The sequence below is a fragment of the Elgaria multicarinata genome, chromosome 8, assembly GCF_023053635.1.
Source record: "Elgaria multicarinata webbii isolate HBS135686 ecotype San Diego chromosome 8, rElgMul1.1.pri, whole genome shotgun sequence".
Taxonomy (NCBI): Eukaryota; Metazoa; Chordata; class Lepidosauria; order Squamata; family Anguidae; genus Elgaria; species Elgaria multicarinata.
This window is the reverse complement of record NC_086178.1, coordinates 38,671,746-38,689,192: the sequence shown is the minus strand read 5'-3', so window position 1 is coordinate 38,689,192 and position 17,447 is coordinate 38,671,746. Positions and strand designations below refer to the sequence as shown.

Here is a 17,447-nt window from a genome sequence, read left to right as displayed (position 1 = left end):
AAACAAGTGGTAGACTCCTGAAGTAGTAGAATATGGAATTATATCACTTCAGACTGAAACTGGAAGAATTGGGTTTTTGAATGCTCCCCTATGCAAAACAAACACTCCTTTTGTGCCCGAAACTAGCACAACATTGAGGGTGTTTTTCAATTTGTTATTTATTGCGCACTTGTGATTGTTCACTTACAGAAGTTTACAGGTCCTTTTCATGACATCATCAACCTCCGGTGCCTCTTTCATAATTTTTTAGGTTTATTCCACCATTTTAAAAATCACCGAAAATACAGTAACAGATAAAAACCGCCAAAAAAAACCCACGGCATCAAAGAGGTGGTGTAATTGAAGAATCATGCCTTATTTTCGAAATCTTACAGCGCCATCTACTGGCTGTTTAAATGAAACATATGAACCTGCCCACAAAGGAACCCAGAAAAACAAAGGGTGGGGGGAAGTGTGTATATTGGGCCCATTTTAAACAAGCAAAGATTCTGGAAGATGAAGTCCTGGCAAGGCTGCAGGATTTTTCCTTAATGTAGAGAAGCCCTGAGTGTACCTCTGCTAGTTTTTTCCTCTCTCTTTTGGCAAGGAAGTTTTTAACTGGGAACATTAAAGTTATATTAATCAATTCTACCACTTGAGTATTGTAAAATCTCATTCTTCAGCATGTGGGCCTGGTCGACACATACAGCAGGATGAGGTGTTAGAATACTGAGGTGGTAGAATGGACTGTACCACTTCAGATGAGAGGTGGGTGTGGAGGCCATCTTTAAGATGTCCCCCTTTCTACCGGATGTATTGGGGGGGGGAATCGAAAATGGCATCTCCCTCCCTAAACTGATAAAGTCCAATGTTGACCAGTTCTGACATTACAGATATAACAAAATATTCCACATTATCCAGGAAAGCCATGAACCAAGTTGCACATATTGCTGAAAATAACTTCTGTTGGTGCTGAAAACTGGATTCAAAGGAGTTGTTTTATGTGTTAGGGGTCATCCTTGACCTTTGCCTTGTACTTTGTCAAGTACCCTGTCTTTTAGACATTTGCCACACCTTCCATGGCAGCCATTTTGTGGTGGTGCCCAGGACAGTTTCTTAAATTATCAAATGTGCCCACAACCCTTAAAGGTTGTCTAATTGTACCTATTTTGACAGCAATATTGGGTTAGATCAAGACTAAATTAAAATGTAATCCTATACTTCCCTGGGTATAAATACATTGAATTCAATGGGACCTACATTTGAGTTGGCTTGTATAGGATTGCGCACTTAAGTCATACTTTATTCCCATTGAAATCAATGGGACAAGTTAATCATGCCTAACCAAAGTCCTATTTATTTCAATGGACCAAAGATCTTTGCTAGTATGTGCTGAATTTTTCAATTCTGATTTATTGATTTTTTAAAAAAGATTTTGGGAGTATTGTGTGATGTGACATTATAAATAAATGTTATAGTATTAAAATTAAAAACATGTGAACTCTGTACTTTGTATGGTGGCATTAATATTTCAAAGGTTATTAGCAGAAGATGGCACAAGAATCTATAGACACATCTCCAAGGCTATAAACCTCTTGTCTGTTCATTGTAAAATTAGTGTACTTATTCAGTCTGTCAAATTTAGCATGGAATGGGGCTGAATTTTATTATTTTATAATTGCCTGCAAGCTTCATTCCACTGAAAAAGCTTGATAAATTAGGCAGGAACTATTTTTTTATATTATTATTATTATTATTATTATTATTATTATTATTATTTATTTACCTGGGAGTAAGTTTCACTGAACTGAAAGGAGCTTACTTCTGAGTAGATACGCATATGTGCTGGTAGTCTTAAAAAGGTCAAGGAGATAAGTTGAGATGTGCTGTCAGTGTACAAACACATCCTGATAGCATCTGCCTTGCAGATCTGTCTGCTCTAGTTGCGTTAGACTTTGTTGTGGTGATAATTCTCACTTCCTCACTTTCTGCCTATTTTTGAACACATGTATAGTGTATAAATCTCTGGAAAAAACAGGAGCATTTTCTCCACAACTGCTATGAACATCCTATGTGAGTCATGAATCATCAGCACTTGTCGACTTGTTCACCTGCATCAGAGTCATCAATTCAATTAATTTGACAACTTAAATATACACTCTTGAAACCCTAAATGCCACTGTATAATTCAGGGAAAGAAGGGCATGGCTGAACTTTAATATCCATATTTTTTTCATCAGTTCATAACAGAGAATGTTTTAGCACAAGCTAGACTTCACTATCATATTATTTTTATTTATTTCACACTAATATCTACCCTGAGGGCACAATTTGGATCAGAAGCTCTCATGGTGGGAAGAGCTAGAAACCTCTAATAGTTACTAACTTGTTTAGGACATTAAAAATGGTATATCTAATGTCATCTATTTAACCAACTTCTATGGATGTATACACTTCCATCATTCATAGGGTAAGTAACACTGCTTATATGACAGAATTCTGACATGGTCACATTGATTTTCCTACCTGTGATGAAAATTCTGCCTCTTTAAGGATGTGTGTGTGTGTGTGTGTGTGTGTGTGTGTGTGCATTTACTGCATCACTTTTACTCATTCCTTTCCAAACACCTACATGTTGAAAGGTGTGACATTTCAATATGCCAGAGTAAAGAACGTATCTTAACAGAACATTTTCCTGCGATTCTTTGGTCACTTTGTGAGACGTAGCCATAATAATGCTGTCACAAACTGCTCACCCATATTTCTAACTGTTGCTGCAGCCCCCTGAATCTCCAAGTGATGAATGCTAATTCTATGCACATTTTTTATCTTCTTCTCTTAACATATTTCTGTTTACCAGTGCAATGTGTTTATGAATGCAAAAGCACCTTTCTGTTCATGTCCCCCAGCAACTGGTGTAGAGACTAGGGCTGTGCATGCCTCGGCCTCAGATTTCAAAATCCAAGGCCTCGGCAGCCATTTTATGATGGAACTGCCATTTTATGACAAAGCCACCATTTTAAAGCACAGCCGTAGGACACCGTAATGGGAAACAGCCTACAACTCCCAGTATGCACTGCCTGGGAGGGCTGGACTTACAGGGGCTTAGGAATGGTGGGCACTTGCGGCCTTGCCGCTGCCATGATTGCCTGCCTACTGTCTGCCACTTCCATCATAAAATAGCCACTGAGGCTTTGGATTCCTGAATCTGAGGCCAAGGCTTGCACAGCCCTAGTAGAGACACTGAAGAGCAATCATTAATAGCCATTGCTCTTCATGTTGTCACATGTTCTAGGTCCCCAGTTTAAGAAATGCAATATCTAATAGGTGTGAGAACTTCTTTCAGCTGAATTCCATTTAGGAGAAGTGCTCAGGAGCTGCATTTCAGTGACAGGTGAGACCCAAATACAAAAAAATCAGCACATTTTAGATCTTACGGCATATCTATATGAAGCTTTTATACCACATTTTACCACGGCTTCTGCTTCTAGTTTCTCTGCGGGATTAAGATTGGCTCTTTTACATGTGTTTTTTTCTGGGGATTTTATTACTCTGCCTTTCTATATGTTCCATTACACAACCACTAGGTGGTGCTGTGGTATAATGGAATTGCTCAATTACACAGGGCTTTATGATACCATTCAGAAAAAATGCCACACTTTCCTCATTAGGAAAAAAAACCTGCGATAATGTTTGCAAAGCATGGAGAGGCCCAGGAGGAGGAGGACATCCTGTAATGGACCCACAAACTACTGTGAATGAGTAATCACGAGCACACAATAACAGTCTCATGAAGAAACCCTCTTACTGCCAGTAACTAAGCCTTTGGAGGGGCATGTCAACCTTTTAGAATGGGTAAAAAATTGCACAAAAGCCAAGAAACTATCAAACAATCCATGGCTGTGGGAAAGGGGTGTGGCTTTCTGGGAAACCACGGAGGGCTGCACTGGGACCCTGGACCGGAGGTTCTTTATCACAGGCAGCAGATGAGGTGGCCAATGGGTGTGTCTTAGCCACAGATGGCAGATGGAAAGCTCCTGTTTTCTAACAAAATTTCTGCTCATAGTAAACTGGAATGTGAGGGAGAGGGCTAGACTGACAACCAGTCTTCTACTTGTAGGCAAACTTTTGATATGGAGAAACACTTGGCCACATGACCATTCATGGGCAATCTTCTGGGCGCAGCTGGGGCGGGGAGACTGTGATCTCTAGATGCACTCCACCTCCCATTATCTCCAGACAGCATGGCCAATGGTCAGGGATGATGGGAGTCATAGTCCAACAACTTCTGGAGGCCCACATGTTCCTTAGTCCTGGTTAAGTTTCTTCTGCTGTTTGTGAAAACTAGAATTGAAAACTAGGGCATTTGGACATGCCCTAGAGCACGTTTTCCTATTCTCTTAATGATTTATAGCAGTTGGGAAGACTATACACCCAGCGGAGGCTGGTGAATCCAGTGAATCCACTCTGGGTTTCAGTCAGGACCAATCAGAACTCTAAAGTAGCACCTTGGATAGATCCTTTACTCACTGAAATCCAGACTGGATTCAACACCCCACTGACACTGCAGTCACCAGCCTCCACTGTATACACCTAGGCAATCCAGTCTTGTTAGCTGCATGTGGGAGATAAGGTTCATCAGCATTTCTCCTATGCCATTGGATTGTGATGAGAGATCATGCCCAAACCTTTGAGGATTCCATAAAAGAGAAGAGCTGAATCGCTAGAGACACTGCACACCAGCATTTGGACTTTAGGCGAAGTATGTTCCTGTCATGAGCTTAGCTTTGGCTGAAACTTGGCTAGAAAGATTTTAAATACAGGATCTAATTTTGCTGAAAAGTCAATCAGTCAGTTGCAGCAGGGGAGTGGGGGGGGAGTGTTCTGACACTTTAGAAATAAAAAAAGCATTTCCATGTTCTTGTCCTTTGTTGTGTTAAGCACGTACAGAGGCTTCAAGTAGAGAGACTGCCATGAGCATGGCTCCTGAGTAATTTAACAGCACTGGAACACACTGCAAGGTACAATCATATGCAAAACTGCCCACATGTACTCACAGGGCATTCCTGTTTTCTCACTGCTGAGGATCATTGTAACAGTGTCTTTGCTCCCATAGTTACATAATATGGGTGACACAACCCTGAGTTATGGATAACTGATAGGCAAAAACAAAGCCATGAGGTACACTTCCACCTTGCAAAGTAACCCTAATCAATTCCCATTCATTCAATGCTGCAACTTATGCCTGTAGCCCACAAGCAGTTTTTATTCTGCAGAAGAATATGGCTCTTAAATGAGTCAAGGGTGAGTTATTTAAGCAAAATGTGTCAACTAGGAAATTTACAGCAGTACACTACTTGCAGAGAATAAGCCAAGTCGCTGGAAGGTATTTGGACTAATTATTCTGAAGAAATCGAGGGAGTGCTTGTCTCATGCTAATTTTATAGATGCCAAAGTATGTTGGCAGGAAAAAACCCACCAAGGTTACAGAGTGTAGAAATGAAAACATTGGATTAAGTGATTTTTTTTATTTATCTCATAGAGCCATGCTCAGATGGATGGAACTGACAATATAGTGATGAAACAAGAGACATTTTGAAGTTTCTCTTGGAAATACTTCCAGAACCTTGATTTCATTTACAGAGTTTGAAGCCAACACCGCATATTGTGAGAGGAAGAGCGCCAGTCAAGTGTGATATTTGGTGTAAAGAATTGAAGCAACTCCATTTCCCTTTTAGTGAAGCCTCCATCGGTCTGCCGCCTATGTTGGGAGCTGTTTGCCACAGGAGAGGCCTCTGGCTGGGAGAACCAGCAGGTAGGCAATTCACTCTACCTGGAGGAAGTACAGGTATCTGATATCCCCTAACTGTCTGGCTTCAAGGCCACAAAATGCTTAGTTTGTAGGAAGCAGTAAAGTGCTTCCAGCTGAGCTGGTGTGAAAAAGTGCCATCTCTCCTTTTGACTCTTCATTCCAGAAGGGAGGGAGGAGCGCCAGGGACTGGAACAGTGAGCGTATATAGTAGCGGAGAGTGATTCTGCCCCTTTGCCTTTGCTCTTTGGTCTTCCCCAAGACTCCCAGCGAAAGGCAGGGCGAGGACTCATGGGAGGCCTGCCCCAAGGGTTTGGGGCCCGGCATTGGATTCTGACAGTGGCAGAAATCAAGGAGAAGGGGACAGAATACGGGGTAGATGTACCATGTCTATGACTAACAGTTGAGGATGACAGCTCTTTGAAATCCTGAGTGCACAAGCAAGTGAAAGCTGCCGTGACAGTGCCAACTAAGGTGGACCGGAATCTTTTCTCCACCTACCAGACTGGTAGGTGGGGAAACGTTTTTCACGTTATTTGAACTGGTTTGCAGTGAGCAAGGAGTGGTCGGCCCTCAGCTGATGGTGATTTTAAAATTGCAACCATCTGGGGCACTGGTGTGGCGGGGGCAACCCCCGAACATTTTAAAGAGTTTGTGAAACAGAGAATTGCACACTCCACTGATGCATGTTCCAGGCTGCCCAGCTAGAGGTAGGGGGGAACTCTGTGACTCTGGCGGCACAGATGGCCGCTGTTTTCAGTGCCTGGATCGAGGCAGCTCAAGTGATCAGGTTAGAGGGGCTGTGAAATTTGATGATTTTGGAAAATTCATCAAGTTCCTTCCTGAAAAATTGAGAGCAGTTGTCAGTGACCAAATATCAAAAGGTTTTTGCAGAGGTGGCACTCCTGGCTGACCAGCTTAGGACCTTACACACTTGGTTTTCGTCAAGTACTCCGTTGGCAACATGGGGAATGGAGGGGGAAAAAACAGCTGAAAACTGGTGCTTGGGCAGATTGTATATAGTAGGGGAGGGTTATTAGATCTGGGTTCTGGTTCTGCCAGGTCCAAGTCATCATTCAGGTTCTTTTAGTTACCAAGATGAAACAAGCCACTTGTGCAAAAAGATGACAGCTTATTGATAGAAAATGGGTGCAGAATATATACATGCAAATATATACATGTGTTGCTTACTATTAACTGGAGAACAGTAAACAGTTATAGAGATTTTAGAGCAGATATCACTGTGCTAAACAAAAAGTTAATCCATCCAGACCAGGTGCTAACTGGGAAGATGTTTGCAGTCACCTCTTATGGCTTTCCCACTGTTAATGCCCCCTTAGCTAAGGTGGAAATGAAGGTGGAAATATTGTGAATAAGTTGTCATCTATGATCAGGCCCCTTGGGAGGAGCTTAGTGATAATGGTTTGGGATTTTGCATGGCTCAGATCCATGACATTATCAGGAGCCAAGCTAGATCCCTGCTTGAGAGGGGCACCTTTGGAAGAAATTGAGCTGAGCCAGTGGAGGATGTGAGGGGTTGAGAAAGCAGCAGCGCTGGCTAAGGATGAACAGCAGGGCTCTTTGGGTGTAAGCCTAGAAGGAAACCAAGCTGAGCCAGTGGAGGATGTGAGTTAAGGAAGAAGAAACTCCAGCTAAAGATTGGGCTTCCCTGGCTTTTAAGGAGACCCACCTCAGTGTTCCTTCGCTCCAGAGTTGTCAGGAGGAAGCAGAGGAGGCAGTCAGGAGCAGTCCATCTGTGTTCTTTGGAAGCAGGGTCTTTTGTATCGAGAGTTTATACCAAAAGCTGGGACAGGGACTTTATGTCAGCAGCTGGTGGTATCTCAGAAGTCCTGCATCTGGCTCATGGTAAACTCCGACAAACTTTGACTTGAGTTAGCAGAAGTTTCTACTGGCCCCTAGTGGTCACTGGGATAAAGGATTACTGCAACTCATGTGAAAGTTGCCAATGGGGCCTTAATATCCACAAGCACCTCTGCAGCCCTTACCGGTGGTTGATAGGTTTGAGCAGGTGGGTATGGACATTATGAGGCCTTTTTCTCCCTCTCCCCCCAAACAAGATAGGGAAGAAGTTCAACCCCACGGTTATAGACTATATGCTGAAGCAGTATCTTTCTTGTTGATTACTGCCACATTTGGCTAAAGCCCTCTTATCTGTCTTTGCCTGTTTAGGAAATCTCAAGACATTGCTGAGTGACAAAGGCTGTGAACCTATGTCCCAATTATGGAAAAACTTTGGGAGGTGGCCTGAATAGAACATTGTGCATCTGTTCTTTACCACCATGAGACTGATGGGCAGGTGGAAAGGTTTAAACAAACATTGAGAAGGATGCTTAAAGCATTTGCAATCCAACACCTTGTGAATTGGGATTCCTTATCATGATCCTCCCCACCCCACAAGACTGCTTGGGATGTTCTACAAATGAGGTAGGTAGGCTCATGGCCCTTTGGTCCTGCTGAAAAAAGACTGGAAGGGTTGGCGTGACTCTGCTCCCACCTCTATGGTAGCTTACATGCAGAAATGTCAGAACACGTTGTAGGAGGTGGGCAGATGACAGTTGACCATTTGGTAGGGGTACCAAAACAACAAAAGGTTTGGTATGACATTCAAGCCAGAGAACTTTTCAGCCATGGGAGAAGGTGTTGGTTTTCAAGTCTAATATACCAGACAAGTTATAAGTGAAATGAGAGGGGGCCCTAGTGGTGAAAAAACAGCTTAGTGCAGTGAATTAACTGCTGTGCTACCGTAACTCCACATGACAATCCAAGGTATACTATGAGAATATGATGAAACACACCCCACTGGCCTGCCACTCTGTGTTGACTGGTGACCAACAACCCATCTACTACAGAACGGCGTCCAGTTCTGGGCTCCACAATTCAAGAAGGATGCAGACAAGCTGGAGCATGTTTAGAGGACAGCAACCACGATGATCAGGGGTCTGCAAACAAAGCCCTATGAAGAGAGACTGAAAAAACTGGGCATGTTTAGCCTGGAGAAGAGAAGATTGAGGGGAGACATGATAGCACTCTTCAAATACTTAAAAGGTTGGCACACAGAGGAGGCAAGAATCTCTTCTCGATCATCCCAGATTGCAGGACACGGAATAACGGGCTGAAGTTACAGGAAGCCAGATTCTGGCTGGACATCAGGAAAAACTTTCTGACTGTTAGAGTAGTCCGACAATGGAACCAGTTACCTAGGGAGGTCGTGGGCTCTCCCACACTAGAGGCATTCAAGAGGCAGCTGGACAACCATCTGTCAGGTATACTTTATAGGGTGGATTCCTGCATTGAGCAGGGGGGTGTACTCGATGGTCTTATAGGCCCCTTCCAACTCTCCTGTTCTATGATTCTACAGCCCAACATGCTAAAGCTATCACCAAGGAGATCCAGAAATGTTGGGTTTGGGAATAATTTGGGAGAGTCAAAGCCCATGGTCTTCCCCAGTGCTGGTGGACAAAAAGGAGGGGGTGTTTCTGTATAGACTTCAGAAGGCTGAGCCAGATTACCCAGGTGGATGGTAACCCTATGTCTAGTGTTGAACATTTGCTTGAAAAACAGAGAGGGGGCAAATACATCTCAACTATTGGTTTAAGTAAAGGGTAGTGGCAGGTCCCTGTGGATGAAGATGTGGCCCTGAAACTGGCTTTGGCCATGCATCTGGGGCTGTTCCAGTTTACAGCGCAAAACTGCAGGATTACCAGTGCAAACTAGCAGGAGTGAAACTGCAGAGGGTTTGTAGGAACGTGGCACCAGCTCAGTGCCATGAAGACAGTCCCCAATCACACACAACACACATCCTAAACTGTACCAAAAAGTTTGCACAGGTCTAAGGAGAAAGAACTTCCTATATGGTAGGAATAAAAGAAAGGAAAAAAGGTTATGTAAAAATAAAGACCACAACAACAACAACAACAACAACAACGGGGCCAACAAACCAGAAGATTGTCCCCTTAATAGAAGGAAATCACAGGAATGCTGCAAGTACTTCCAACAATTTATTGAGCAATTAGATTCCCTACATGGGCCTCCCCGCAACCTGGGACCCTCCAGAAGTATTGGCCATGTTGTCTGGAGTCAAACGCATCTGAAGGGCACCAGACTGGGAAAGGCTAAACTACATGTTTCAAGCAGGTGTCTTCCTCAGACAGAATAAGAACTGGGGTGGGGGTGGGGGACTTCCACCTAAAACTCTTTAATAAACAGAGGAAAGCCTTGTAACAAGCGTTTATGGGGTTTTCCTCCTTCAAACTCAAAAGGTGCCTTTTTAAAAAGCTTCGCCACTCCAAAATCTAAACGTTATTCATAAAACAAAGCAACAAAAGCCAGCATCAGTGGTGGAATTCTTCCTCTCCTTCCTCTTCCTGACCTGTTATATTTACTTTTTAACTTGCTCATTAAAATGCAGCAAGTAGAGGAATATAAACATTCCCACTGAGAGCAAAATAGCTTCCTCCTTCAGACACTTACATGTAACTTGACAGGAATGCTACATGTAGCAAACCACCTACACTCATTGTTCAGAGAGAACATTATTCACTTGAAATAGCACTAAACCCTCAGATTAATGCCAACTGTTTCTGAGCATTTTCATGTCGTATGGACTAGGGATGTGCTCCGCTTCTAATCGGACTGGCGAATTAGAAGCGGAGCGGGGGGCTTCGCCTGCCCTTAAGGCGGAGGCGAAGAGGATTGGGGAGCCGGCGGAGTGTGGCGAAGAGGATCGAGGTGAAGGCAGATCCTTCGCCACGATCCGGAGCTCCGCCGGAAAGGTAAGTGGGTTTTACCGGGCCCTGCTGCTGTCGCTGTCGCCCATGCGGCGACGGCGGCAGGGCCCGGTAACCCCCCCGCCCTCCTCTCCCTTACCTGCCTCCGTCCACGGTCCGTCGGCTTCTTCAATTGAGCCCGCGGTTCAACCAGGAAGTCTGGGCCGCGGCCCAGACTTCCTGGTTGAACCGCGGGCTCAATTGAAGAAGCCGACGGACCTCGGACGGAGGCAGGTAAGGCCCCCTCCCCCTTGGTCCCTTACCGGGCTCTGCCGCCGTCGCCGTCGGCTTGTACCTTGGTGTGCATCTGTATCCCTGGATAAGCTATCGTGCCAAGTTTGAAGTTTCTAAAGTGCAAATTGACGGAGCTATCGAAAGGGGTGTGAATGGGGTGCCTGATGTTCATAAATTCCCCAAAAATCAGGGGATGATGGTGTCATGGTGCCAAACTTGAGGTTTCTAACTTTAACAGAAAAAAAGTTGTATACTTTTTTAGCTTAATGCAAGCCTATGGGGGGGGGGGGGAAAACAGAGCTCCGATCCGGATCCGGAGCTCCGCAGCGGAGCGGAGCGGACATAGGCGGAGTGGGGGCGGGGCGGAGCTGGAAGAGAAGCGGAGCAGGGGGTCCGTGCACACCCCTAGTATGGACTGCACTGAAATGGTCAGGCTTTCTCCCCAACCCCATTGGCCCTTGCCATTCCAGAACACATGGCCCATGCTGTCCCTCCTTGTTCCTCTTTGGCTTGGGATGGAGAAATGACGCCATTACATGGAGTCACACCAAATAGCTCCCCTTTTAGCAGAGTGGGCTTGATAAAGCTCTTGATCAACCTTCTTTAGCCTGGTACCTTTCAGATGTGTTGGACTGCAACTCCCATCATTCTCTGCCAGTATCCCCAGGTTGGGTAAGGCTGTTCTTGACCATTTCCTCCCAACCCCAATTTCTGTGTGCTCTTTGAAAGTCATGAAGCAGATGACCACATCCCAGGAGTATAATGTTAGGCTAAATTTGCAAGGGCTAGGATTGGTGTCCCTGTACCATTAATACCTGTGCAGAAGAGGGAATTTGCAGGGTCACCAGGCTTCAGGTGTAAGAAAAGCTGCCAGGATCCCATCTTTTACACATTTATTACATCTGTAGCTGGCCTGGCCTGCGTTGCATCTGACCATCCTAAGCTGTGCCTCCAAACTTCCTTTCTTAAGGAAAAAAGCCTGGATAGCCATGATTTCTGCTCCTGTCTCTTCCTGCCTGTTTTGCTAGGGATGCAGTGCAGTAATTTTTCATCCTTTTTTTCTTCCAGAAAACTCGTAGCACAGGGATTTTAAAAATCCCTACCAGTACACAGGCTATTAGGCCCCTGAATGTGGACATGAGTCATTAGCCCAATTCATCTTTCTTTCTGCAACCCTCTTATAAATTATGTGCACATTCTAGCCGTAATGCAGAATAGAAAAAAAGTAAAATTATGTTTTCAGGCATCTGCCTTCAAAACAGTACACAACACCACCACCACCACCATCATCATTGTAGCATATCAACAATATTGATATGCCAAATAACATTTAACAGATAAGCCACTTACATCAGCAGTGATGCTAATGGAATTACAGGGTTGGGAATGAAACAGGAGGATCAGAAGGCAAAGTAAATAAAGGATCTGGTACAGGCAAGAAACAAATGTCCCACAAAGCTCATCTGCCTAGAGCTCATAGGCATCCCTTTCAGGCAGTAGGGATGGTGCCTTCAATTTTAGAACACAGAAAGGTTGTTAACTCCAAATAAAAACAAAGCAGGGCTGCTTGTTGCCTGCACAGGTCAGATGCTGAATGTAGTCCTTCTTTCAGCTTCTCTACTCACGTTTTCTTCTAGCTGACAAGATGGATGTCATATTTCAGTCAGTGGTTGCCTCAGGAGGTCAGTTTCTAATGCCTCAGTTTAAAATTATAACAGAGTGCCTATTTCCTAAAGGAGAAAGTCGCAAAGGCCTGGAGGATCTGCCAGTCTAGGCTTTCAGAATCCCAAATATGGAAAATGACCTCAATGGAAATGTAGATTTGGGATTTCTCTGTGACAGTCTTTTCTCCACACCATTCCACACACCCCTCTCAGAATCTCTCTTTTAATTCCTTGGCTCTAGAACTATACCTTTTCTCTTTCAGAAACCATTCTGTGGGGGAAGTTCAATCATTTAGCCTCAGATACCTGAGGTAGTCAGAAAGGTATCATGTGATGCAGTTATATCTAGAAAGGCTAAAACCTTTCCCCCCTTTGATTTAGGGGGGCTCTTTGTGAGGAGGTTTGGGAACTGTTGCCTTAAGGTAACACACACCAGATCTGGCTGGGTTTTCCACTTCTATCACCACCACCACCCAGCCTAAATGCTTTGCACATTTGGGCAGGAGCTCGAGAAAGAATGTAATTGAAACTTTAGTGTCAATTATATTTCAAGAGCACATAACTCAAAAATGTCCTGGTGGATTTGTAGGTATATTAAAGAGTGCCTTTAAGTTTAACTACCATGTTGTGTCGCCCAGAGTCTTTTTCCTCATATTTCATAGCTACAGAAACAGATGTGAATGTTTTTTCTTGTCATTAGGGCCGTCTCCTTTTTGGTTTTGGTGTAATTAATTGTCACTTCTGATTTAAACTTAAAGAAAATATGCCAATAAATATGTATGACATGCATGCCATCTGCTGCCTTTTGTACAATATGCTAATAATTAGCAGGATGCCATTACTATATACTCGACATCATTCAGGTCACAGTCAGACCTGGACTCATGACAGTCATGCCAAAGCATAAGCAGGAGTGTGTTGAAGTCTCACTGGGCTTCTTTTTCTAAGGGCTTTAGCAGATCACAGGTGCACTGCGAAGGCGATATCTTCAGATCCGCATCATGATACATATCAGCCACCTTGTCCAATGCAGTGTCATTTATAGCCCTGCCAAAGCTGGCTAGATGCCCAGTTTTCCTAGTGGAGGTTTCATTTTTTGTATTATTACTATGAAGATTGGTCAAAAATGGTCTCAAAATACACTCTGAACAGCATGGCCAAACAAGCAACAGAGTGAAACAAGTATCAGCATCCGGCAAGACTTTTAGAAACTTTTCTAAAAGCTGAAATATTCCCCCTTCCCAACTATCCTGAATCCATTCAGAACACTACATGTTAGTAGGGATGCTGGAGAAATTCAAGACAGAATGAAATGAGTTTGGATTTCTAAAGGCATGTCTACACAATGGCTTATCCCGGAGATCGCCCCGGAATCATTCTAGTGCATCCACATGACGCACTGGGGATCCAGGGGCAGGGAGGGATGATCCCTCCATTTCCCCAGGATTACCGGGATGGCTTTTAGCCCGGTTTTTCCTGCGGTCTCGGGATCATCCCAAGACCACAGGAAAAACAAATTGTTCCTTGCGAGTAAACGCAAGGAGCCGGGAACCAGGCACGGAGCTCTTCAAGTGCTCCATGCCCATCAGGGGTGGGGTGGGGGGGAGCAGGATCTTTTTTAAAAAACAAAACCACTAACCTTTTCGATGGAGTTGGTTTTAAACATTTTTTAAACATTAAAAAATGTTTAAAATGGCGGGCACAATGTCTGCGCACCGCGTGTGGACTGAGGAGGAGGATCTCGCGATCAGCATATCGCAAGATCCTCCCCCCTCCGCTGGGAGGTGTGGACATACCCTAAGAATCTGACCCATGGAATCCGCTGCGGACTGGCCTTCCCAGGCCATGAGGAGTCTGCGGACCTCTGGTTTTTAGTTTTACTTTCCTGAAATTTACGCAAATTCATTCACAGGAAAATATGCACTTTTCTGCTGAGACATATGTCATTCTGGAAGATATACGCAGGGAAAAGTCAAAAGGAATGGGGGACATTACACTAAATGTTACGTACTAACAGGAATTATGTAAATCGTTGCAAACTTTCTTATGGAATTATTTGCATATTTTTCAGCATAATGGGGGGAAAAACATTCGAATCCATCTGTGAATGTACGACGGAATGAAAGACACTGCACAATCCACAAAACACACAGGATGGGTTTCACAAAATCCAGACAACCCTATATGTTAGTATTGATAATATGTGGACTGCCAGTTCCACAAATGGCCGGTTTAGCTTATGCCACAACAACTGACACAGCTTCCTCTGTACAGCTAGCAGTGCAGAGCCACACAGCTAATCTCCTAGTAACTCCTCAAGAAACTACCCTCAACAAAAGGGCCACGGCTTTGCTATTGCCACGATTTTAAATTCCAACCATCCTATTTTTCTTACTTGGCAGAATATAATTAAGGTGTTTTAAGCACTAAGTAGTAAACTAGGGATTAGAGCTAAAAATACCTCTCACCTAATAATAGCTTAGGTTTGGGGAACTGAAAGACACTAAAGCCTTAGCTAGACCGAAGGTTTATCCCAGGATCGTCCCAGGGTCATCCTTGTTCATGTAAATGACACACAGGGGATCCTGGGAGCAGGCAGGGACAATCCCGGGATAAACCTTAGGTCTAGCTAAGGCCTAAATTGTTTTTTAAGGGGAGCCTGAATCATGCACACAGTTGAAAGATATGGTAACATCTACACACACCCCTAATTTCCTGGCAGCAGGCCACATACTAGAACAATGCTTAGTATACCACCATTATTCACTATAACAAACATTTTCGCTCATGAAAAAGGTAGCAAAATGCCTGCCTTATGTTCATCATGTTATTCTAAAGTAACTACACTTATTACTTCTCATGATTCAGAACTAGCACAAACAGAGCATTAAAGAAAGCATCTCTTAAAATAAAATAATCCAGGAAGGCAACTTTTCAGTTCTATTTCAAATGGGATTTTAAGAAGTATTTGTAGAATTGCTTGATGAATTCCCAAGGCAATAAGCTATTTCTTCTGTTACAGTTTCTCTATACCCAAGGAGGAATATGTCAGTAACATAGGAAAGCGTAAATTCTCCCAGTTGTAAGTATACATTGCTATACAGATTATATTCTTTCTACTGTATATGGGGGAAACTGTAATACGAGAAGCAGTCCTAAAATAAATGTACAAAGAAGTTCATGTGGCCCAGAGCCAGAGGTCATGATCTCTGTTTCACCTTGCTAGAAGACCCACTGCAGATACCTTTCCTCCTCTTGGGCTAGCATTCTCTCTTTAGGTCAGTTCCATCTGTCACTACTTCTCCTGCTGTGTGCCCCACTGTTTTTCCATTTGCAAGCAGTTCTATTAGTTTTTGCCACAACAGATGACTCTCTCACTCACACCCCTTCACAGTCTCCATCACACCTACTAGTCCTTTCCTTCCATGGCTGCTATTAACTCCACCCCCACTATTTCCTGCCCTCCAGCCCGCCACCCCCCCCCCCCAGCAACAGACCCATTATTTTTTCACCTCCTCTCTTATCTCAGTCCATGAACTTTGAGGATGAGGCTGCTCTGAACTCCTGAAGAAGGACAATACTGTGACTGTTTGAACTACCTTTGCCTGCAAGATGACTCCGTATAGGGTAGCCTTCCCCAACTGGGAGCCCTCCAGATGCATTGGACTACAATTTCCATCAACCCCAGCCACACAAGCCATTGGTGGGTGGTGGGTGATGGAAACTGTAGTCCACCTTTTCCTACAGAGTAGCTCTGTATAGAGTATCCTTCGCCAACTGGGAACTTTCCAGATGTGTTGGACTCCAACTTCCAACATCCACAGCCACACAAGCCATTGGTGCGTGATGGGAATTGTAGTCCAACACATATGGCGAGCACCAAAGTTGGAAAAGGGTGGTGTACTGCCAGGTTCACTTTGAGCTTTTTCCACATCCGCCATCCCTTGTACATGGTATATGAGGGAGGAATCACATAGAGAAAAAATGGCACCAATTCTTGTGTGAGCCAATCCTGACAACAGACATGCCGTAGAGTATTTAAATTTCCTTTTGGACAGGTTCAGTAATTGATTGCATTTTTGCAACTAAGAAGTGGTTTTTAATATACAGATTCATTCTCAAGTTTGCTGTGACAATGCTCTTCTTTTCACAGCTCTGAGTGAACATTTGCTGCTGTGCAAGGATTCATATCCCTCAAGGACTTACTGAAGCGTAGTTCTTTTCTAACTTGTCCTCCACGATGCCAATTCGGCATGGTGTCTTCTGATTCTGGAGCCAGTAGTCTGTGGATTCTAGCAGGCTGTTACTGCAGAGGACCTGTAGAAACAGAAGAATTTCATAGTCCTTCCTGCAGCATAGTCACAAGGCCTGGACACTTCATCTGATTCATTGGAAGTCTAAGGGAGTTTTTTCTAATCAATTTCACTTTTGGTCATTCAGAAATTTAAAGGTGTTATGGCTGATTTCCATTTTTGTTTTGAACCAATTCATCGATTAACTGATACAGATAAATTATTTAGTTAAACAAACCATTGATTGGTGTTACGTCTGAACCCAGCCACTTAAACAGAAACATAGGGAGCCTGAGAATCAACAGCAAGTCTATTGCTAGTTCTACAAGCAAGGAGGTCAGGTGATAACCTAGAAATAAATAGGGCATCGACCCTCTTTGGCTGATCAGGAGAGTTTAGATGTTAGTAGGTTAATGGTCTCTTGAAGAACATCCTAGCGCAGGTTGAGATTAAGCATGTCATTTGAATGGCTCTCCAGGAAGGGCAGCTGCCCTCAAATCTACTTGGTGCATGTTTCATGGTAACTGCCCTAGGCCCATTCATTGTGAGGATAGCCTGTTTTGCATTAGAAAAAGAGTCAGACTAAAAATACAGATTTATTTATTTATCAGATTAGACTATTCTGATATTACATATGCTGTTGCATTATGTTTGGACACAGCCATTGGGCTGGATTGCATCT

The 17,447-nt window shown here is 43.8% G+C and overlaps 1 protein-coding gene across 1 annotated transcript in view; it reads right to left on the bottom strand.

Annotated features, from left to right (window-relative positions):
* SPHKAP (SPHK1 interactor, AKAP domain containing) overlaps positions 1 to 17,447 on the bottom strand; it is an 81,154-nt gene that overhangs the window by 39,362 nt on the left and 24,345 nt on the right. The window contains exon 3 of the mRNA XM_063132198.1: positions 16,680 to 16,790. Coding sequence (XP_062988268.1) covers positions 16,680 to 16,790 — 111 coding nt within the window. The remainder of the gene's footprint in view (positions 1 to 16,679; positions 16,791 to 17,447) is intronic.